Genomic DNA, 24,885 nt, shown 5'->3' on the forward strand with positions numbered 1-24,885 from the left:
GCCACAGAAGACAATATATTCAAGGAAGAAATAGTGAGAATTTCCTTGAGTTTGTCACAGACCTACTTTCTCATAATTTAGAAGCACAGTGAGTCCCGAGAATAAATTTATTTTTCAAAAAGTCACCCCTAAACACACTTTGGTAAAATTTGAGAATATAAAAAGAAAAATCTCAAAGCCACAAAGAAGAATAAACATAATACTTACAAAAATACAACCACTAAATGGAAGCAAACTTTTTACAAGCAACAGTAGGTGCCATAAGACAAAGAACTAATATCCTACTGGTACTGAGGGAAAAGAACTATCAGTCTAGAATTCTATACCATAGTAAAAAGTCACTATAAGATGAGGGTAAAATAAAGGCATTTTTCAGGTGAAATCCCATGCTGAAGAACTATTATATAATGTGTTTTAGAAAGAAAGAAATTAAACACAGAAGGAAGGAATAAGATCTGAGAAGCAATAGTGATTAAAGTCATTGGCAGACATGGATAATTTTAATTATTAACTGAAAATATCACAATAACCATGACAATAACTAATGGGGGGGGGCTGAAAACAGGGTAGATTAAGCTACTTCCCATGGGAAATATGAAGTAGGAACTAGAGTTAAAGAATTCCAAGTTCCTTGTCTTATTCGGGAGTATGGTTATGGTATTAATTAACCATACATTTTGTTAAGTCAAGTATGCTTCTTAAAATGTAAGGGTAACAATGACAAAAACAGAAATAGAATATGTAATTTCAAAATCAACAGAGGGAAATAGAATCTAAAGAGAATCTAAACATTCTCTAGAAGGCAGGAAAGAAATGAAAAGCACTCTTTTTCTCTAGTTAGAAACATAAAATAAAATAGAAGAAATTAATAAAAACACACCAATAATCACAATATTTGTAAATGTATTAAACTAAAAAATGCTTGACCTCACTAACAACAGGGAAAGGCAAAGTGAAGCAAAGAGATACTACTTTATGACATCACATTGTCAAAAGAATTATACAGCTAATAACAGATTTATTGCCAAGGATATGGGAAAATAGGGCACATTATACACTGTTAGCACAAGTGTAACTTGCTACTTTGTAAGGCAGTGTAATAATATCTAGTAAAATTGAATACATACAAATATGCCCAGACATTAGAGGAACTCTTGTTCCCCTACACAAGGAGATATATGTAAGGATGTTCACAGAAGCAACCTAAAATGTAAAGCATAGACAATGTAAAAAAGCAAATTGCCAAGAATATATAGAACAGGTCAGGGAGGGAAGGGATGGACTGGGGTTTGGGATGGGCATATGCATACTGAGGTATATGGAATGAATGGCCAAATGGGGACCTGTTACAGAGCACAGGGAACTCTACCTAATATTCTGTGATAATCTGTGTGGGAAAAGAATCTGAAAGAGAATGGATGTGTGTACATGTATAACTGAATCACTTGGTGGTACAGCAGAAATTATCACAACCTTGTAAACCAACTATACTTCAATTAAACTTAAAAAAATGAGGAAAAAAGAATATATATAGTATTCTCTCTTTGCCTCCCCACCATATATATACACACACATACACTATATACACATGAGCAGATTTAAAGTATATACATATAACTTGCTCATGCAGTTATAATATAGATATAAGCACACACTTATGAGATGACCTTATAAAATGTGCCCTACAAGGATATCCATTACCTCTGGGGAGAAAGCAAAGTAATCTAAAGATAAAGAAGGTGGAGAGGGTTTTAATGGATTCTTTTTAAAAAAAAAAATCTGTGTTAAATATGACAAAATGTTAGCCACTGTAAACTTTGTGTGCCAGCTACACAGGCATTTTTTACAGCTGCACATTTCCATATGTTTGAAACATTTCACAATTAAAAATTTAAGGAATCCCAGCTACCATAAAACATTCAGAGAAACACTAAACATCCTCACAGCAGAGAATGAAATACAAAGTCAAGGTGAAGTTTTCACAGGAATCACACTTTTGGAAAGTCATGACATTCCTAAGGTGAGGCATTAACAGAAATGTAACTGTAATCATGATTAGGGACTCAAGATTTTGTACTTCTTTAGCAGAAAAATTAATGTTTAACTAATGTATTGCACTTAGCAGCGCACCATAAAACATACTGTTCTCTGTCCCTCAGCTAAACCCAAATTAGAATCAGGCAGTTTTGTAAGTTCATTACTTTCTGGGCCTGGAATTCAGCACCTCCACAAAGTATTAGCATTATTTTCCCATTTGAGCCCTCTTGGGCCACAGCAGTAATTACCTTGGTTTTTTGTGAGAGGTTAGAATGGAACCTTCCTAGAGTTCCAAGGGAAATAGCCCCCTCTCATTTCAGTGTGAGGTTTGTCAAACTCACGGAGCTTCCTTCCAACTGCGAGACTGATTTCCCAAAATTCTTCACGGGCACTTTGGTCTGGTGTTGAGAAACAAACACTGGCTTTCATCTCCAAGACCAAAAGTCATTGGAATGATCAGGAATCTCTCAGCCTTGTGCTTTTTAATTCTCTTTTCAGGGACGGCTCAGGAGTAGACAGAATTTGCTGCAGGCAGGGTGTTGAATTGGACCCAGCTTTTGGGGTAAAATCATACAGAAGTGGTAAGCCTGAGAGGAGTTAAACTATAAGTTAAAGTGTGCTTGAGGTACATTTTATAGGTCAATTTAAATGTTGGCAATAGATGATTTTAAAATCAGCATTAGGACTATACTATCATCCTAGTGGGGCCATTTTCCTCAGCAGCATCCACAGAACACGCACATGCTATGGCCTAGCTACAACCTCTTTTCCCATGAATGGAGGAAATTAACAACCCTTCGGACCAGCAGGGTCAGATATTGCAGAGAGACGCTCCTCACATCCCAACCTGAGCTCACCTTTAAGATACACATCAGGTTCCCTTCTCTTGACGATGCAATTCTTGGACTCTTGTCTTCTTTAAAGGACTCCAGAATTTTAAAAACAGTTGTGAAAAAGAGTTCTCAGAACTTTGTAGCTGGGCAGACCGAGGTATGAGTTTCAGTCTCAGATTACTCTCTGTAGGATCTCAGGCACCTCATTTAACCTCTCTGGGCTTCAATTTCTTCATCTGAAAATTGGGAAAATAATAAGACCATTTCAGAGGCTCCTTGTGAGGACTGAATGAGATAGTCCAGACTCTGGCCTGGCATAATGCTGAATTAATCACTATTGTTACTGACATTCTTCCTCTTATTCTGTCCATTATTTTCCCTTGTCCCTCAGATTTCCATTCTGAGTTGAGAGTGATTATTTTGAACTTAGAGAAAAGTGTTTTTATTTTATTCCTGTCTGCTATTGATTCAAAATATCATGCTTCATTTCCAATAAATAGCTTTTCTTGACTTTTTGTTTGGTATTCTGTGTCTCACATTTCCTTTTCTCTAACATCATTAAGAACAGAAACATTCTAAAAACTGAAGTCAAGCATATTCAGAAGTCAAGTGGTTTCAGTCTTAAGTGCCTCTGTTGATCAAGCCTCTTGAGATATTGCTGACCTTTGCTGGCTTCTCAGACTGGTTGTTAATTCACTGAGGTACTAGTGTAGGTATTAAGACCGGTCATTGGGGAAAAGGAAATTTAAGCTTTCATTACACTGTGGGAGTTGTATTCCCAGTAATAAAGGCCACCAAAAAGCAGCCAGGGCAGGTGTAAGTTATTTCCATTTGGAGGTCATCAGACGAATGAGCCTGAGAACAAAGACCATTCTTTTATGCATTTATGCAACTTCAGCATGAAGAAACTTAGGATATAGTAGGAGTTTGATAGTCACTTGCTGAATGATAAGTATGACACCTCCAATGGGGAGTTGCCTCAAGACAGACTGTCATGGACTAATTGTGTCCCCTCCAAATTCATATGTTGAAATCCTAAACCTCAAGGTGATGGTATTAGGACATAACTAGGTCGCAGTGGTGGAGCCCTCATGAATGGGCTTAGTGCCCTTATAAAAGAGACCCCAGAGAGCACTTTGCCCCTATTCCACCTGCAAGGACACAGGGAGAAGACTGCAGTCTACAGAGCAGGAAGAAATCTCTCACCAGACACTGGATCTGCAGGTGTCTTGAACTTTGACTACCCACTTTCCAGAACTGTGAGAAATAAATACTTGTTTTCTAAGCCAGCCCATCTGTGGTAGTGTGTTTTAGCACCCTGCATAGACTAAGAAATAGACCTTATCAAGGATGGCTGACAATAGTCAAGTCCTCCCCACACCTCTCTAAAAAGCCCTACAAATAATTGTCCATACAACGTAAACTGCATTTATTAATTTATTTATTATTGTTATTTGCTTTTTATGGCCACACCCACAGCATATAGAGGTTCCCAGGCTAGGGGTCAAATTGGAACTGCAGCTGCCAGTCTGTACCACAGTGGTATCATTGCCAAATCCAAGCCACGTCTGTGACCTACACCACAGCTCATGGCAATGCTGGATCCTTAATCCACTGAGCAAGGCCAGGGATGGAACCCACATCCTCGTGGATCCTGCTCGGGTTCGTTAACCACTGAGTTAACAGGAACTCCTATTTATTATATTTGATCACTTCCCAAAGAGAGATACCTGGATATATGTGCTTTAAATATTAGGAAATACAATTCTGGAAGGAAAAACAGATCAATGAAATTTTGTAAATCAAGAAGTAATTTTCCTAGAGAGTATTTCAACTTCATAAAGATTTCAGATGTCAGTGCTTGGTGGGTCCTGGAAAATATGTCATTGTTTTGTATTTGTAATCTCATACATCATTACTGAACTTTAAAAAGATAACCACAGTAACTTAGCATCCTTTGGGACTGAAAACAGGAGGCTGCAGTCCCGTGCTGTCATCCTACCCATGGTCTTGGCAGGGTTCAACCTGCACCAGAGTGTCCTTCAAGTGGCCCTGCCCATGGCAAAGGTGTCGTCAGCTGCCTCTCTTCTGGCCCTGCCTGGAAGTCTCACACAGACTGAGAGCAGCAGTTTAACAGAATCATGGAGGGATGAGAACTCCAAAAACCAGCAAACGTACAAATGCTGTGGTATTCCTGGCATTTGTGGTAGGAAGTTGATTCTTATTGCTTATAATTGTAATAGAGATAGGACTTTGAAACATATCACCAAGCTCTTGTTTTCCTTTCTATGTACATGATCATTTTCATAGCCCATATTATCACCTATCTGTAAGGGATGGGAATTGGAGCAGGGAATTTTTTTTTAATTGAAGTGTAGTTGATTTGTAATGTTGTGTTAGTTTCTTGTGTATAGCAATGTAATTGTTACACACATATATATATACATATACATATTCTTAGTATATGTATATACACACACTATATATATATTCTTTTCAGATATGTTTCCATTATAGATTATTAAAAGATAATGAATATAGTTCCCTGTGGTATAAGGTAGGACCTTGTTGTTTACATATGAAGTAGGACTTCTGATACTTTGAATAGGAATTTTGAGTCCCTAGTCAGGCAATGTGAGAAAAATAAGGATTTGAAAAATGTTTATGTTTCTATTAACATACTTGAAGGCTAGGTTTCCTGAACTTGATCATGGCAATTGCTAGAAGTCAGGGAGAATTCAGTGTATAAGGGTATTTCATATCAGACCGGAAGAAAAGGAATAAGGAGGACCTCACCTTCTAGTTATGAGAATGAGAAGGTAGGAGAAAGGGGGCAAGATCAGACAAGGGTCCTTGGTCAACATCCACCCCTGGGGATGAAATTCAAGAGAGAGAGTGCTATATAAATACCCACCTAGGCATAGGTCAGCCTAAGAACATCGGAGCCAGAGACCGGCATCCTTTGATGTTGCCCAGGGGAGGTTGCAAGTTTCTAGGGTATTTCTACATATTCAGCCTGGGCCACACCCAATATGGGAAGAGGGAATTCATGCAGCAATGGTACAGAGAGGAGAATTGGGAGAGACAGCCAGAGACAACACCAGCGTCTCCCAAAGCCTAGGTCTGGCATAGAGGGGCCTAAAAGTCCCTGTGTGCTCTCTTGAGGGATGCATAGGTCCTTGCATGCTGGTGGGCTGGCTGTCAGAGGCTGGGAAAGTGAACTGAGAGGCCACAAGGGAAGAGGGTTTTGAGGCTGGAGACAGATAGTAGAGGCCACAGACCTCAGAGATGGGTGTGTGCTGTTGCTTTAGTGCTAGATGGGATAAGCTGCATTTCAGAGGCCTGATCCAGGGATGCACAGACCAACCCAAATTGCCACGAATTCCTCACAGGGATACAGTGGACAACACCTGACCTGCCACCTGCCAAAGGACAAGGAACCGAGCACATGACTCTGAGAGCTCTCCTCTTCCTTACTGCAAAGAAATCAAGTAAGTCCCTCCAAAGGCACTCTACTCAGGAAGTGTCATTTCAGACAGGAGCAGTGGGCAGGAAATCAGAGAGACTGAGCATGTGCCTGAAAGAGAACGGGTCATCTATATGAAAAGATTTAAACCAAAGACGGGAAGATGCTGTTGACTGGCAAGTTAAAAGTCACCACCTCTGCCCTAATTGCCAGGACAGTGGGCACTGTGAGAAAGACTGGATGGCTAATAGAAAAGAAGTTACATTTTCTTTGCACATATATGTGAAAATGCTAAGCTGAAGCACATCTACAGTGTGAAGGAAACCGTGGTGTATTTTCTAATACCTCCCTTCTTCCAAAAAAGATTTGAGGCAATTACAATCTATATACTGGAAAATAAACACTTAAGGGAAGATCCAAAGAGTCAGTAAATTTTAGCTGTTAGGTGTGAAGAACTGAATGAGGAAGATACACTTAACATATGTTTCAACCTATAGAAGGTTAGTATAAGATAGGTGATAACTTGCCTCTTCTCTGTTCATGGAATGTCAATATGTTTGTGGAAGAAGTTGGAGAAGCAAGAACTGTCCAAGTCACACCTGTATCTCCAGCACTTTCTAGGCTTTCTGGAGTGTAATGTTTCCCAGTAAATATTTGTTGAATGAATAAAAGAAAAATAGACTGCTTAGCATAAGAATGGATAACAAGATAGTTTTGAGCTCTTTCAAACCATCAGCGGTGCTATGGGCCCAATGATGGAGCAGGGGGTCTGGCGGCAGGAGGTAGAGACTCCATGTACCCCATCTCTGCCCTGAGAGACATTCACAGAAGGAGGGGAAAAATGGTGGATGCAGGGACTTTGCTGTGTACTGCCAACTTTACCTGTGTGTGTATGATTTTTTTGTGTGTGTATAGAGGTACTTGCTGCAGCCTCAGGTGAACTGATGTGATCTTTGGTGGGTACCTCATGGAGAGGCCCCCTAAAAGCAGAGACTCTGGGCCAGGGCAGAAGGATTGTCTGAGAGGAAGGGACAGAGCACCACGGCATAGCCTCTGGGAGGCGGGCATAACCCCGTGGACCCTTGGGGACTTTGGTCTAAAATTAAACTTTATGTACATACAGCTATCACTCATTGATTACACTGAAAGAAAGGGAAGAACAAAAGGTGCCTTTAAACTGTGTTCCATTAAACTTAGTGTGTGATGAATTAAGAAATATTTTAATAAGTCTTGCAATGTCTTGAGAATAGCACAATTTGACTCTTGTTTATTAAAGGAGTTGAGGCCAGTTCATTAAATGTCAACATTTAAAGTATATTACAATTAGGATAGGGCTGTTTTAGCCTTTATTTTTAAAAATACAAGAATTTCAAAAACTGAAAGCCACCAAAGGCCCTCTCTGAGATGCAAATATACCAAAGTCAAACCACACAGTGCTACTAATAGCCTTCTCTGTATGGTGTTTTTTCTATTATCTCTGTGCGTTTTACACTGTTCCCTGGGCAGGCTTCTCCTATTCACCTCACTTCCATTCTTAGCAAAATTTTGGGAGACTATATCTCTCTTCAAGACTCAACCCAGGTCTCACATCCTCCTAGAACTGCCTGCACCCCCCACCCTCAGTTTGGAGCTTCTCCTTTGAGTTTTCATAGCACCCACCATATTCTTCCCCACTAGAGTATAAATTCCTCTGGGGAGACATGGTCCATTTCATCCTGTGTTCTCAAGATCTGCCATGGTGTCTAGAACTATGTAGATTCCCAGCCCTCACAGCAAGGCTCTGGGAGCCCCAAATTCCTAGTTACGCCCTTCCCCAGCATGATGGGAGCACTGCTTTAAGGGTTGGGTATGGTCCTAAGTCTATACAAGTAAATATCACAGATTTGACAGAAAACATGTCAAATGGGGAGAGACCCAAATGCCATCTAGTTACATGCCAGGATTTTGATTTCTTTTCTCCCACATTAAGAGGTTCAGGGGCAAAATTAAGGCAGAGAGAAAATTTTTATGGGAGCAAAAAATAAGAAATTGCTTATTCTCTTATTCTACTCTTCTTCTTCTCTCACTTTCTTACACTATGGAAGAAGATGGTAGGAAATGAAATGCTTTGTCCTAGGCTAGACATTGTGGAGCATGGATTTGATGGAGTTGATGCAGCCTCTGTTGATCTCAAAGTTGTGCTGAATCATGAGCTCTTCCTGGCACATGGTCTTTGTTCACAATATGCCCAGTGATGGCATGGATTTGCCTTGTGCATGCTTTCTAAAGATAAAAACTTTTCCTATTCTTGCTCAGGTGAACAGTCATTTGCAATACAGTCAATTAAAAATTATCAAGGAACAATCTACCAAAGAACAGTATTGACTCTTTTTTTTTTTTTTGTCTTTTTAGGGCCACACCAACAGCATATGGAAATTCCCAAGCTAGGGGTCAAATCAGAGCTGTAGCTGCTGGCCTACACCACAGTCACAGCAACACTAGATCCAAGCCATGTCTGTGACCTATACCACAGCTCATGGCAACACCAGATCCTTAACCCACTGAGCAAGGCCAGGATTGAACCCGCTTTCTCATGTAAACTAGTCGTGTTTATTGTTGCTGAGCCATGATGGGAACTCCTAGGGTTGACTCTTAAAATGATTGAAAACTAGGGAAAATAATCTAAATCTACCCAAAAGACACAAATTAGCACTCTGTTTTCATAGATTCTGCAAGACTATTTTGCATTTCACCCAGATGGTGACCACTTGCCATAACATCTTGAATAGTTATTAAATGGGGTCCATTAACCTTTGCTGGTACTACTTGTCATCATCAGTGATGAAGATCATTAGCTGACAGACACGGAAAACAAATTTATGGTTACCATGGGTGTGTGGGGAGGGATAAACTAGGAGTTTGGGATTAGCAGATACGAACTATTATATACAAAATAGATAAACAACAAGGCCCTATTGTATCACAAGGAATTATGTTCAATATCTTATAATAAACCATAATGAAAAAAATATGTTCATATGTATACGTATAAGCAAATCATGTTACTGCATATTGGAAACAAATGCACCATTGTAAGTCAATGAAACTTCAATTTTTTTTACAAAAAGATCATTGGCTGACAGGATTTGCACTGGAAACTAACATGTTAATTAGTCTAGTTAATTCACTGGAGTAATTAATTATCTAACACTTAACTAATCTAACTAGCTGCCACTTTCACATGTCGGGTCCAGAGGTAAATGCCAGACTGGAAGTGGGTAGTCTTCCTCATTGCACCCAACAATAAATTGAGAGATACGGTGTGGAACACCAAATGCAAGTGGGAAGGCCCCAGCAGCAGTAAGCGTACAGTAAGCTGAGCCTCAGAACTGTCAGTGGTTGTTGGGAAAGAGCAGCAGGTAGACCTCTTGTTGGTCATGAGGTGAGAGACATTATTATTATTATTATTGCTTTTTTAGGGTTACACCTGCTTAATCTGGTTGACCAACTTTGCCAGTTGACCAAGACAGACTGAAGGGGCCAGCATGGAATGTGAGGGGTTTGTCCACAATCTCTATCACCAGGAAGAAGAGTATCTTCTCACATAGAGGCCCCAGTTAAGATATTTAGGCATTTGGATAAGCCAACATGTCCTACTTTACAGCATAGGGAACTATATTCCCTGAGATTATATTCTTTTCCACAATGGAAAAGAATATAAAAAAGAATGTACATATATGTATAACTGAATCACTTTGCTGTACACCTGAAATTAACACAACATTGTAAATCAACTATACTTCAATTTTTTAAAGAAAGATAAGTGCATTTGATTCTTCACTGTAATGCATATTCTTACAGAGAAATCCATGTACATTAATGAAATGTCTTGTATCTGTTGCTGTTCCAGAGTAGACTGTAGCTGAGGCAAAAGGGAAACAGGAAAAAGATCCTATAAAGTTGGATTTTCTGTCACCAGAACTGTAAAGTGAGAAGAAGCAGGAAACATAGTGAATTCATGGATTTCTTAACAGAGACACCCTGTTTTCTGAAAACGTTGGTCTATATTTTGTTATTTTACCTGTGTTGACCTCTGACAGCTGCTTCATTGGATTTTATAGGCAGCCTCAGATTTAGCTAAATAAAAAGGCCCTGGGAAACAGGCTTTGTTTAATTATCAGACTTTCTGTGTGAATTTGAATGGACAAAGTTCAGATGAAGGGGTTTTCTGAGGTCTGGACTTTGTGTGTTTTTCTCACTTGTGCTCACAAAGAGTGAAAACAAGTTGGTGAGAAGCAGGATGGGGTGAGAAAATGAAATGTTTGGGAACTGTAAGTTCTCACGTGTACTGGACACATTTTGAGGCAACTTGGTGGATTTGTTATGGAAATCAAGGGGGGACTGGCAACCATACACAGTTGCCTCAAAGTAAAGAAGCTTGTGTGCTACCCCAGACCCAGGCTGGGACCACAGCCAGATGTAAGGGAAAGGTGCACTGGTCAACAGTTAACAAGCCAACCAACCTATCCTATTAAAGAGATAGGATACCACACCTTCAAAGGAGACCTATCTTTTCAGAGAAGTGTTGCGCTGAGAGCTGGGCTGTAGTATAAAAGCCCAGGTAGGGAGAATATCTTTGAATTACTAAGGAAGTTCAGAATGTGCTAAGGGAAAAGTTCCATTAGCAATTTCAGAAGAAAACAGAAGTTTTAAGGGAGAGTATCATGCTAACTTGTCATTCTACTATGATTTCACCTATAATTTAATAGCAAATTACAATATTCTTCTTTGCTGACATCAACTTAAGAGTGACTATTCACATTGTCCCAAGTATGGCTTCGATTTTACCTGCTTCCAATACATCCATGAGATCTGACAGGAATAAATACATTGGGTGAGTAATTTTGATGTTTTATTTGTTTTGATGAGATTAAGGTTCTTCGGATTTTATATTAATTTTCAGAAGATGAACTTCTTCAGTTATGTAAGTTCCTGAAGTTTTGAGCTCATAGAGTTGGAATACAGCTTAGGACACAAAACAAAATAAAAACAATGCAAATTTTCTTTTCAGTGGCATTTATATACCTTAGTTCTTGAGAGGGGGTGACTCATATAAGAAAGTGGGGAAATATTTCAATTTTACCTCAAATAAAGAAAAAAATTGGGGCAAAAGAGGTCATAAAAAACATGGACAAGCTTAACCAATCTCATGAATGAACAAATTCACTGTTTAGCCTGGAGTTCAGCTTTAATTCCTGGACCATGGTTTATATCTCAGAAATAATTAAAGGGGTTGCCTGTTGTCTAAGGGAGATTTAACTGTGTTGCAGCGTATTACAATGTGATTTCATATGCTTTGTGATGAACTCTACATAGAATTCACTTCTAAAATACCATGTGGGTTATTCATCTCAGGGGTAGACATAAATCTGCCAAAGCTGACTGAAAATTTAGCTCCAATTCTTGCCCCGGGTTCATAGAACATAATAGAGCATTAATCTTCATGAGGCTTAAGGAATTTTTGAGAGCCCCTCTGATTTGCTGAGAGTTGTGTGAAATGTCTGGCTTAAAGCCTCCATCAGTCAGCATTTCGGAAAATGCTCCACTTACCCAACCCAAATAGAGGTAGCCTCCTAACTGTGTTCATTTCTTCAGGGAAGCCAAGGAGAGAGAAAAAGAAACATTATAAAAATGAAGGTAATCATAAAATGGAAAGACATCTTCCCAGCTAGTATTTTAGTTTGGTTGCCGATATTTAATACTGACCATGTTATGTAGCTTGTCATGGTTTGTTCAAAGACTTAATTACCAACCCCATCTTTGGCTCATATTTTAGGGAAAAAAATGCACAACAAGGTAGAGAAGAAAACAGTAAATGCAGGCTATTTGATAAAAATTATATACTTTGAAAGACTAAAGTATTGCAATTGTCCTCTTCATACTGGGTTGAATTTGGTATGATACCCCAAATTAGTCTTTCCTTTGGTCGCTGATAAGAGTGATCATTTTAGAAGTGCTTCTTGATGAGCCCAATGGAATAAAAATCTTCTACAGACAATCCCTCACCCCAATTTTTTGACCAAGGGATCATTAGACATTGGGATATATATCAAGGAGCATTATAATTAATTCAAGAGGTTATATTTAATGGTTATGCTACTTTAAGGATTTCTTCTTGAAGTTAGAAGAGGTAGAACAGATCATGGTTTTGGAAATACAAAGGTCCAGGAGTTCCCACTGCGGCTCAGTGGAAATGAACCTGACTAGAATCCATGAGGATGCAGGTTCAACCCCTGATCTCGCTCAGTGGGTCAAGGATCTTGCATTGCTGTGAGCTGTGGTGTAGTTCCTAGATGAGGCTCGCATCTGATGTTGCTGTGGCTGTGGTGTGGGCTGGCAGCTGCAGCTCCGATTTGACGCCTAGGCTAGGGACTTCCATATGCCATGGGAGCAGCGCTTAAGAAAAATACAAAAGTCCAGGTCTTGACTAACCAAATCAGAATTTCTAGGATCTGGGCCCAGGTATCAGTACTTTTTAAAGCATCCTGGGTGATTCTGACAGATAGTTAGAGTTTGACTCACTGGAGTAGAAGAACGACACTCTGTAGAGTAATGATTCACTGATGTAGTAGGGGACCTAAAGGAAGATCTCCAGATAGTTAAAGCAGTTTGTTCAGAGTGAAACCAAAACTGTAATAGAAGCTGAAAGAGAAAGTGGATAGTGTGTTTCTCAAACATTAATGGGCATGAGAACTACAGAAAGCTAAAGGGCAGATTTTAATTCGGTAGGTCTAGGGTAGGCCTGAGATTCTGCATTTCTAACAAGCTGCCCAGATGATGCTACTGGTTCGTTGACTACACTTGGTCTAGCAAGGGACTGTGGATAAATGCCCTCTTCAAGAGAAGAAAGAGGTGTCCTTTTGTTTTGAGGCCTTGGAGCTTGTTCTAAAGGAGGGAAGTGTACCAACATCAAAGAATACTTTATTTTTGAAACCAGCTATGATTCACTAAATAATATAGACTCTGTTACCCTAAATATTTTTGAAGTTAATAGTATTTCTGTTCTTTCTGAACAGTTAATTTTTTTTTGTTTTCCCACTGTACAGCAAGGGAATCAAGTTATCCTTACATGTATACATTACAATTACATTTTTTTCCGCCACCCTTTGTTCTGTTGCAACATGAGTATCTAGACAAAATTCTCAATGCTACTCAGCAGGATCTCCTTGTAAATCTATTCTAAGTTGTGTCTGATAAGCCCAAGCTCCCAATCCCTCCCACTCCCTCCCCCTCCCATCAGGCAGCCACAAGTCTTTTCTCCAAGTCCATGATTTCCTTTTCTGAGGAGATGTTCATTTGTGCTGGATATTAGATTCCAGTTATAAGTGATATCATATGGTATTTGCCTTTGTCTTTCTGGCTCATTTCACTCAGGATGAGATTCTCTAGTTCCATCCATGTTGTTGCAAATGGCATTATGTCATTCTTTTTTATGGCTGAGTAGTATTCCATTGTGTATATATACCACATCTTCCGAATCCAATCATCTGTCGATGGACATTTGGGTTGTTTCCATGTCCTGGCTATTGTGAATAGGGCTGCAATGAACATGCGGGTGCACGTGTCTCTTTTAAGGAGAGTTTTGTCCGGATGGATGCCCAAGAGTGGGATTGCGGGGTCATATGGAAGTTCTATGGATAGATTTCTAAGGTATCTCCAACCTGTTCTCCATAGTGGCTGTACCAGTTTACATTCCCACCAACAGTGCAGGTGGGTTCCCTTTTCTCCACAGCCCCTCCAGCACTTGTTATTTGTGGACTTATTAACGATGGCCATTCTGACTGGTGTGAGGTGGTATCTCATGGTAGTTTTGATTTGCATTTCTCTTATAATCAGCGATGTTGAGCATTTTTCATGTGTTTGCTGGCCATCTGTATATCTTCTTTGAAGAAATGTCTATTCAGGTCTTTTGCCCATTTTTCCATTGATTGATTGGCTTTTTTGCTGTTGGGTTGTATAAGTTGTTTATATATTCTAGAGATTAAGCCCTTGTCAGTTGCATCATTTGAAACTATTTTCTCCCATTCTGTAAGTTGTCTTTTTGTTTTCTTTTTGGTTTCCTTTGCTGTGCAAAAGCTTTTCAGCTTGATGAGGTCCCATGGGTTTATTTTTGCTCTAATTTCTATTGCTTTGGGAGACTGACCTGAGAAAATATTCATGATGTTGATGTCAGAGAGTGTTTTGCTTATGTTTTCTTCTAGGAGTTTGATGGTGTCCTGTCTTATATAAAAGTCTTTCAGCCATTTTGAGTTTATTTTTGTGCATGGTGTGAGGGTGTGTTCTAGTTTCATTGCTTTGCATGCAGCTGTCCAGGTTTCCCAGCAATGCTTGCTGAATAGACTTTCTTTTCCCCATTTTATGTTCTTGCCTCCCTTGTCAAGGATTAGTTGACCATAGGTGTCAGGGTTTATTTCTGGGTTCTCTATTCTGTTCCATTGGTCTGTCTGTCTGTTTTGATACCAGTACCACACTGTTTTGATGACTGTGGCTTTGTAGTATTTCTTGAAGTCTGGGAGAGTTATGCCTCCTGCTTGGTTTTTGTTTCTCAGGATTGCTTTGGCAATTCTGGGTCTTTTGTGGTTCCATATAAATGTTTGGATTGTTTGTTCTAGTTCTGTGAAAAATGTCATGGGTAATTTGATAGGGATTGCATTGAATCTGTAGATTGCTTTGGGTCTGAACAGTTAAATTTAATTCAACAAACAGAATTTGAAGAGATTTAGGGATTAAAAAAGATATACCAGACAGCTTGCAGGAGGGAATACATAATCTTTCTGGGGAGGTGGAAAATTACCATGTGAAATGCTAAATAAACACTTTAGGAGCACAGTGGGGGGAATTCATAGTGACCAGAGAAGAAAGACGCTTGGAAAGGTCTTCAAGGAGGAGGTGATATTTGAATTTGACCTTGAAGAATGAGTATGATTCCAATAGGTGAAAAATTGAGGGGAAGGGGAAGGATGTTTTAGGCCCAAAGGATGTTTTTGTTTTTTGTTTTGTCTTTTGGGGGCTGAACCTGTGGCATATGGAAGTTCCAGACTAGGGTCAAATCAGAGCTGCAGCTGCTGGCCTACGCCACAGCCACAGTAACCGGGGATCTGAGCTGGGTCTGAGACCTACACCACAGCTCATGGCAATGCCAGATTCTTAACCCACTGGGAGAGGTCAGGGATAGAACCTGAGTCCTCATGAATACTAATCCTCATGGATACTAGTCTTTACCACTGAGCCAAACGAACTCACAGGGTTCTTAACTTTAACTGCATATCAGATCATTTGGGAAGATCTAAAAAATAATTTCAGAATCTAAATTATTTGGGGCCTGAGCAACAGTGTTCTCTGCAAAGCTCCCCAGTGATTTTGAAGCCCAATCATGTTGGGGATCACTGGAGATATAGGACACGAGGTTTTGGTTAATACGTTTTAGGTATTTGGTGGGAAAAGGGAGACCCTAGAGCAGAGATGTCCCAGACAGTTCTTGGCAAAGATAGCTGGACCTCAGTATGGTGTGGGCTAGATCATTTGTTATATTAATATTTAAATAGTATATAATTATTACTGACATAATCAAAGGATGACATACTTCACAAATATGAATTGGATTGAATTAAGGTCATTTCTGTAGCAGCAGTCAGCTTTCTGTCTTGCCTTCCATGTCTTGCATTATTTTACCAAGAGAGGGAGGAAGGATGGGCAGTCCAGCTCATACTGCTGTGATGGAGGCCTGGGCTGGAGCAGTGACCGCTGGGAGGAAAAGAAGTAGTGTACTCAGCATGCTTGATGGAGAACTCAATGGCAGTGCTACTCAGATCCTCAGGCCAGCAACATCAATACCAATGAGGAGCTTGTTAGAAAGGCAACTTCTTTCTTTCTTTCTTTTTTATTTATTGGCATATAATTGATTTACAATGTTGTGTAGTTTCAGGTATACAGAAAAGTGAATCAATTATACATATACATATATCCATTCTTTCTCAGATTCTTTCCCCATATAGGTTATTAGAGAATACTGAGTAGATTTCCCTGTGCTATAGAGCACATCTTTGTTAGCTACTTTAGATATGGTAATGTGTATATGTAAATCCTAAATTCCTTATTTATTCCTCCCTCCATGTTTCCCCTTTGGTAACCATAAGTTTGATTTCAAACCATTTCTGTTTTGTAAATAAGTTCTTTTGTGTCATTTTTATTAGAGTCCACATATATAAGTGATATCAGATGATATTTGTCTTTCTCCGAGAAAGGCAAATTCTGACACACACTCGCACCACAACCTGCTGAATCAGAATTTCTGAAAGAGGAGCCCATGAAGTGTCCAATGATTTTCATGCTTGTTAAAGTTTGAGAAGCACTAGCCCACGGAGCTGAGAGACATCAGAGAACTCACGGATTACATGCATACATACACTCAGACACAGCTGTAAACAAAGCCCCACGGTAAATTGAGGAGACAAAGTATGCAGAGATGAAGCAATAGCAATGAGAGCTATTCCCTCATCAGGGCATATGGAAGGATTGTCCTTGGAGTAAAGGGCTGCTGTGCTGAATGCAATGCTTGTGCAGTAGGGTAAGGGCCAGGAGAGCTGGCAGCCACAGTACCACTAGAATGGATGATGTGGCCAGAGCGGGCCCAGAAGCACACACAAGATGAGTGGGAATGAACAAGTAACCACTGAACTGCAATGGCGAAGCAATCTGCCCAGGAAGCAAAAGAATGGAGATTTGATGAACACACAGCATTCTTTGCCACACCCTTTTTTTTTTTTTTTTTTTTTTGTCTTTTTGCCTTTTCTAGGGCCGCTCCTGCGGCATATGGAGGTTCCCAGGCTAGGGGTCTAATCAGAGTTGTTGCCACCAGCCTACGCCACAGCCACAGAAACGCCAGATTCGAGCTGCATCTGTGACCAACACCACAGCTCATGGCAACGCCGGATCCTCAACCCACTGAGCAAGGCCAGGGATTGAACCTGGTTCCTAGTCGGATTCGTTAACCACTGCGCCACGACGGGAACTCCTCACACCCTATTTTTTTTAATATCAGTTTCTCTAAAGCTTGTACCTGTCAGGCCCTCTATGTTGGGAGGTTAATGCTGTAATTATTCTGTGTTCACTGTACATTAGGTGTGTTACAAACACTATCCCATTCAGGCCTCAGGGCAATCTTATAAAGCAGTTACCGTTTTCACTATACCAATTTTACAGATGAGGAAGCCAAGGAACAAAGATAAAATAATTTACCCAAGGTTGCACAATTAATATATATACAGTTGAACTGGTAGTGGATCCTACAGCCCAGGAGCTTATGTTACACAGCCTCCCATGCAAAGAAAGAAAATGACCATCAAAGCTGGACAGAACCAGATAAAAATGGTTGTTCTACTATCTACTGTTGTATAATTTGCATTAAGTCTCTCAACTTCTGTAAGCCTTGATTTCTTCACTTGTGAATTGAATTATTAGTATTACTTAATAGAAAGTTTATAGGGTTAAATGAGATAATGTATTTATTATATGCCATTTTCATGACATTGTGGAATTCTCATGCTTAATACTATGCCTAGCACACAGTAAGTGTACAATGAATATTAGTCATCATTATTCATTATTATACCACACTGCTTCCTTACAAATCAATTTAATCCTAAATGAAGTTTTGTGTCCAATATTCGGGCTAGAGATTATCATAGGTATACAATGATATTTCCTTTTTATGTGGTGTCTTGTCAAATTCCTTTATATCTTTTTCCGTATTATTTTTTCCAGAAAAGGTTTTGTTCATGTTAAAAATCCTTACCTCGACTCTATGGATGAAGATATTCTCTACCACTTGGATTTAGGAACAAAAACACACAACCTACCAGCAATGTTTGGAGATGTAAAGGTAAAAGTCTTCCTAACTTTAGGAAAGACATTGGTGATATTTCTCCTTATGTTCCTAAGATAAATTTTACACCTTCAGCCAGAGAAGTATCAGAGGTCCCAACAGGAATGAGCCATACCCATTCTCTGCAACAGTTTAGAACATGCACATCAAGAGCAATGATTTCCCTTGCAACAAGACTTAAAGGTTTTTAAACTAAATCTAATACAGACATGACTATTTGATTCTTTGGTCCCTAAAGATAAATACAATTTTATGGACAATACTGCTGGGTGTTCAGAATTCATCATGCTTCAGTTCATTTTTTTAACGTCTGCATTTATAGAGGAACCTCATTAATTCTCATTTTATCAAACAATGAAAAAAACTCAACAAAACTAACAATACTATTTTATTTCCCTTCACGAAAATAACTATGATCTAATATTTCATATTATTAGGATTTCTGTTATTTGATAAGAAATATTATGAGAAAATTATTTATGGAAAGCTGCAAGAAAAATTATATGTCTGTATTATTTATCTTAAATATATATGTTAAGTATAAAAGTGGCTCATGTTCATTATTTAACATTGGAAAAATATAAAAAAGAACAATGATTTTTTAAAACACACCAAAAAAACTCATACTATCTAAATATAGATACCATCAACCTATTTTTAACTTCTTTCAATCCTTTTTAATAAATTTAAAATAGTTGGAATTATATGTTACATTCTGTGTTTTTCATTTAACCTTATATCATTAAAATATATCCATATTATAATATTCTCTTTGAATCACACTGTTTATGGATGCCAAGTAGCTGTGCCATATTTTATGTAGTCTACTATTGGCTTTAATGTTAAAGTATCTTTTATCATAAACAATACTCGAATGGATATTTTTGTACCTAAAATTTTTTCACATTTAATTCTATGTCCTTAAGGAGGTTTACAGAAATGATCAAAGGGAATGAACTTTAAAAAAAAAAAATTTGTTTTGCAAAAGACCTACACCTATCCTATCCGCAGTCCCACCAGTAGAGAACTGTGCAGTTTTCACCTACTTTTATTCACTTCTTTAGCAATTACAAGAACAAAAATAAAAACCCTCATGTCTATCATCTCAAACCTTCACATTCCCACTTTTAGTGGGTTTAGCAGATATTCATTTCCTCCATAAAACAAGGAAACTGAGTGGTGAAAAGTGGTCAACAAGTTACACCATAGAGTGGCAGAACTAGGGTTTGGACCAAATTCTTTTAAGTCCAGTTTCCAGGGTTCTTGCCCACTGTACTAGGAGGATTCTTTGAGTCATAGTAATTGAGAATAGTACATCAATTGGCACGAGGCATTGAAGAAAAGGGAGGAAGAAGGGGGTGGGGGAGGAGGAGGAAGAAGTGAGGGAGAGAAGAAATAGATCTATGATGTTCATTAACAGTAGGTGCTACATTGCATCCTCCCCTTCCCATCTCTCCTAGTGCACAAGGTGTGAGGGTGCAGGCTGATCTGATGTGACCTGCCTATTTCCCTACCCCTTTCCAGTAAGCAGCTCCTTGCCTTTTCATGGCTTTCCTCCATCTTTGGCTTCATCTTCTTAATGTAACCTCTTTCCCTACTGCTATGTCTGATGTTCATGCTCCAAGAGCAACTGATCAAAACTGTCTTTGATACTCATTAACCAGATTTTTATCTGAATCCAAATGTTGGGTTTGAAGTTCATGCCTCACAATGATTTTCCCAGGATGCTTATCTAAAGATAATTGTGGTTAATGAAAAGATCCATTGTAATTAATAAACACATTTAATTAATAACTAAAAAAGACTTATGCTTTTGAGACAGAAAGTGATCTATTGTAAACATATCTAGGTATCTATCGCTCCTCTACCTAATTATCAGCACCTATTCTCACCCTTTGCAATAACCACCATATAAACTTATAAGCTCACAATCTACCTGGTTGTGGAGCACTTCAGTAGATTCTCTTTCGGAAGAAAAAGGCATGCTCTGGTTTGGATCCTCCTCTATTGATTGGGCCATTTTAATAGATGGGAGGCAAAATGTGTGTGTGTGTGTGTGTGTGTGTGTGTGTGTGTTTCTGTAGTTTGGGGAGCAGGTAATGTAGTTCCAAATAATCAGAACCAGCTACCAGCTGCATAACCTATTCTTTAGAGGCAGCAGGTAAAGTCTGACTTATGTTTATAGATGCTCTTCACAGAAACTTGCCTTCTTCCAGTCACATTCTTTATCTTTGAATGAGAACATCCTAGGTTCAATTTCTTGACTCCCTTAAATCCCAGGGCAGTAATCCTAGCCTAGAAGATAGGACATAATCCATCAGTACCTGAAAACTCAACCTTGTCTTCACAGAAATAACAGTCATTAAACATAGCACTATCATCAAAGGAAAGGAGACGTTGGGTGTGTAAAATTTTAAATATTAAAAATTCTGCCATTTTATTTTCTCTGTTTTTTTTTTTTTTTTTTACTTACTGTATTTAAAAGGTTTTGTTAGCTGCTACTTCAAAATACCAGTGGCTTAACACAATATGAATTTGCTTCTCATTCACATTGAGTACCAAGTGGATGTTCCTGGTCTATGGTTTGCTTTCCTCCGAACTGGTGACTAGGGACCCAAGCTCCTTTCATCTTGTTGCTCTGTCAACTTCAAGGAGTGCCTTAAAAATTTTCCCTGGGTGTCAACACTCATTCAACATACAGACAGGAGAAGACAATCTGTAGAATCATCAATGGAGATTTCTATGGGCAAGAATGAGAAGTGACACTCATCAATTCTGCTTACATTCTGTTGGCTGGAACTCAGGCATATGGCCTCATATAACTGGAAATAAAGCTAGGAAGTTGAGTTTAGTAGTGTGCCCAGAAAGAAGGCAAACAGCTTTGGGGAACAACTAATGTCTTCTGTCATATTGACTCGAATAAATCAATCAATTGAAAAATATAATGGAGGATCTTTAGAAGTGATCTATTCAGGAGTTCTTGTTGTGACTCAGCGGTATTGAACCCGACTGATATCTTTGAGGATTCAGGTTCAATCCCTGGCCTTGCTCAGTGGGTTAAGGATCAGGCATTGCCATGAGCTGTGGTGTAGGTAACAGATGGGTCTCAGATCTGGCATGGTTGTGGCTGTGGTGTAGGCTGGTAGCTACAACTCTGATTCAACCCCTAGCCTGGGAATTTCCATATGCCATGGGTATGACCATAAAAAGACAAAAAAAGAAAGAAAGAAAAGAAGTTATCTATTCAAATTCAACAACCAAATAGGTCTTTTATAAAATCACTGATACCTCCTTAGAAATTTCAAGTAACATGAAAAAGCATTATCTCTCTTTTTTTTTTTTTTTTTTTTGTCTTTTTGCTATTTCTTTGGGCCACTCCCCTGGCATATGGAGGTTCCCAGGCTAGGGTCTAATCGGAGCTGTAGCCACCGGCCTATGCCAGAGCCACAGCAACGCAGGATCCAAGCCACGTCTGCAACCTACACCACAGCTCACAGCAACGCTGGATCGTCAACCCACTGAGCAAGGGCAGGGATAGAACCCGCAACCTCATGGTTCCTAGTCGGATTCGTTAACCTCTGCGCCACAATGGGAACTCCGAAAAAGCACTATCTTATAAAGATCTATAATGTTATTTTAAAAGTTTTTATATGCCTTTGTTAACATATGAAATATATATATTTATATATATTTATATATATTGCAGTAGGACCAGATGAATACAACATGACAAAACTAAGTCAAGACACTTGGCATATTTGAAAGCGAGCTCATTCTGGCAGTAACTAGGCACAGTCCTTGGCATAGTTTTGTAATGCTTCAGACTCCTTCCCAATATATTTCTATCTTCTTTGATAAAACTAGGATAATTTGGGGGGGCATAAATCACAGACAGTATCATTTAAGGTCAACATTGGTTGGTGGTCTTCAGCCATGTTTTACTTCTCATTAAAGCAGCCAGACTTAAAATTTTGTCTAGAGATGATATTTAGTAAGACTGATTTAGAAATAAGCCTTCAAGAACAAAAATGCTTCTGTCTATACTTATCATCTTTATGTCTCCAGAAACATTCAGAAATTCCTGTTGATTACAGCAATATCTACAGTTCAAAGAAGAATTCAAACCACAAGCTATGCCAACATCTGTTTTGACTTTACAGTCAATCTGAATAGTTGTAATTTACATTACTGGCACCACACAATGAGGTTATTTTCAAACTACTGTAGTTTGTAAAAAGGAAACAATAACAACAACAATGACTCCTTGGACTCAGATCTTGAGCCAAGTCTAAACTATCCATGCCAACAAAGAAGAACATTTCATGAATAATCAATAATAATTTAAAAACTCACCTTAGGCAGTACTCAGCCTTGATGGCTTTCATTGCAGTTCATTACCAACGTTAGGCCCCAACAGAGACACTCATAAGAAGGCACAGAAAAGACAATAATAAGGGTAGAAGAGAATCAGAAGGCCTGGATGAAAGGATGATTATACCCTATAATTGAGAATGAGGGTGGCACAGAAATTAGTGCTAAATGGAAACAGAATGCATCATGTAATGAGACCACCCAAAATTCCCGGTAAATTGTTTGTGAATTGGGCATCTAACTCTACAAATCCAGTTAGGTATTTCCTTAGGCAGATACTCTTCAACCCTGTGAAGGATCTCACCAGCTGTCCTTCTGAAGCTCTGCCTAATACTGCCCACACCAGTCAGGCACTACCAGCTGCCTTTTCCTTACTGGATTGGAACCAGCTTCATTTGTACTGAATTCCATAAATAGACACAATAAGCAAGCTCAAAATCAGGGCCAGGAAACTGCTGTGTGGTATGACAAATGGAAGTTGCCATTTGTTGACCACTCAGAAAGTGTCTGGCTTTGTCCTCTATCATATTCAATCCCATCTTACCTTCACAAAACGAAAGGTAGTATGGAGTTTTTTTCTTTGTTTTTGTTTTCTGTTTTGGAGATGATGATCTGAGGCACATAGAGATTCATGTATAACACTGAACAAGCTACTTAATCAAAGACAAGGGTGGGGTGCAAAGCTAACCTCCAAGGGCAATCCTTTAACCACTATGTTGCTTTATCTGATTTGAAGCTTCTCTGGACTCTATGCACCTCACCGCTCAGCTCAGATTCCAGGATGTCTTTGTTCTTAGCACCTTTTGTGGGCTGTGCTTCCTCAGGTCTCTGACATCTGCTGTCACTCACCCTCACCACTGCTGAGCCCTGCTCTCCACCAGGCTGGCCCATCCTCTCCAGCATCCACCTCTCCCATCCCCGGGGCTGAGGTAGCCCTAACACGCTATTGCACAAGCAACTACTGGACAATTACCATATTTTATTAGATTAGACACCCTTGACTGCAACACATACTGTCATTTCAGAGATGTTAAAATATGGATAAGACAAAAATAAAATGAAATAATTGGAACTGATGAAATACCATAGAGAAATTTCCAGTCTACCATGATAAGGCTTGCTCCATGAGCATTTCTTCTGAATGAGAAGTTGGAAAGTCTTGATGTGCCTTCTTTAAAGCTTTAAGTAAACATAGTATATTTTTATAATAAAAATATATGATTGGGAATGTGGAATCAGATAGCATATCCAAACTTGTAGTCCTCCATTTGTTCTCATGTTACTTCCATTCTATGTCCTCAGAATTTATGAATCATAGCCTGCTGGCTGACTATATCAACTTAAGATGCTGGTTGATGTTCACTGTAAGCAAAAACACCAGGGAACACCCACTTGAACAAAATCAACACTTATTTGGATTTTGTGATTATATTTTCCTTTACTAATTAAGTACATCCAACTTTGTTTCTACAAAATAAAAACAAAAACCTATTTACAGGTTAATGATGCAGATTAGCTACTCACGAACATAACTCATAACATCTACACATATCTTTAAGTATATTAATTACTGAAAAATAAAAACATTATAGTTGAAAGCTGACCCTCGCTTTTTATCTCAGTTACTAAAAGCAGGTGATTATTGATTTTTATTAACAGTTTGTCTGCGTTGGCGGGAGCCCCAACAGAATGAAAGCATTTGCACTGTTTATGCACAAGGAGCTCAGATTGGAGGACAGTGAAGAGGACATAAAGGACATCTGTGCCGGGACAGACAGATATTGTATGTACAAAATTGGTCCCGTGCTCTCCATCAGTGTAAGTACTCAAGGACTGCATGGCAGGTGTTCATCACAAGCTAGCAGGAGAAAGGGGGAACTTCTGAATACAGGATCTCTTTTTCCACTCCTGCTTTGCATTTTCACACGATTAAATTCAGTGTCCAGGTGTGACTTTTACAGTTGGAAAAATCCTAGAGGCAGAAAATAACATTCCGCACCACTTTAGTTTATTAGTTACCACTTAGCTATGCAAGTTAAGGGGGAACCCTCAAATCATACTTCCTCTCTTTAGTTTGTAAATGATTAATAAGATGCCAGAAATTTTTTCTCCTCTATCCCTTATCTAGCTTTGGGACTATCTGGCTTTTAGTACATAGGGGCCAGTTTTCAGGACTGCCAAGGTTTAACATTATAATAAGCTCTCTGAGAAGCTGCTAATGCATTTCCACGGAGCTCTTTTGAGTTGCTTTCCTG

At 39.0% G+C, this 24,885-nt stretch overlaps 2 protein-coding genes across 4 annotated transcripts in view; one reads left to right on the plus strand and one right to left on the minus strand.

Moving 5' to 3' along the window:
- CCDC148 (coiled-coil domain containing 148) overlaps positions 1-24,885 on the minus strand; it is a 362,700-nt gene that overhangs the window by 9,470 nt on the left and 328,345 nt on the right. The window contains exon 15 of one of the 2 annotated variants that reach the window (XM_021076460.1): positions 1,580-3,106. The exons of the other annotated variant lie outside the window; for it this stretch is intronic. Within the exon in view, the coding sequence (XP_020932119.1) occupies positions 3,074-3,106 (33 nt within the window). The 3' untranslated portion in view covers positions 1,580-3,073. Of the gene's footprint in view, positions 1-1,579; positions 3,107-24,885 lie in introns of those variants that run through there. 2 annotated transcript variants of the gene reach the window in all.
- Positions 10,811-24,885, plus strand: part of UPP2 (uridine phosphorylase 2) — a 43,088-nt gene continuing 29,013 nt past the window's right edge. Inside the window, exons 1-3 of one of the 2 annotated variants that reach the window (XM_021076463.1) lie at positions 10,811-11,209; positions 18,139-18,256; positions 24,290-24,448. In XM_021076463.1, the coding sequence (XP_020932122.1) occupies positions 11,148-11,209; positions 18,139-18,256; positions 24,290-24,448 (339 nt within the window). In that variant the 5' untranslated portion in view covers positions 10,811-11,147. The remainder of the gene's footprint in view (positions 11,210-18,138; positions 18,257-24,289; positions 24,449-24,885) is intronic. The other variant, XM_021076462.1, reaches the window with a different exon arrangement.

Source organism: Sus scrofa, chromosome 15 (genome assembly GCF_000003025.6).
Source record: "Sus scrofa isolate TJ Tabasco breed Duroc chromosome 15, Sscrofa11.1, whole genome shotgun sequence".
Classification (NCBI taxonomy): Eukaryota; Metazoa; Chordata; class Mammalia; order Artiodactyla; family Suidae; genus Sus; species Sus scrofa.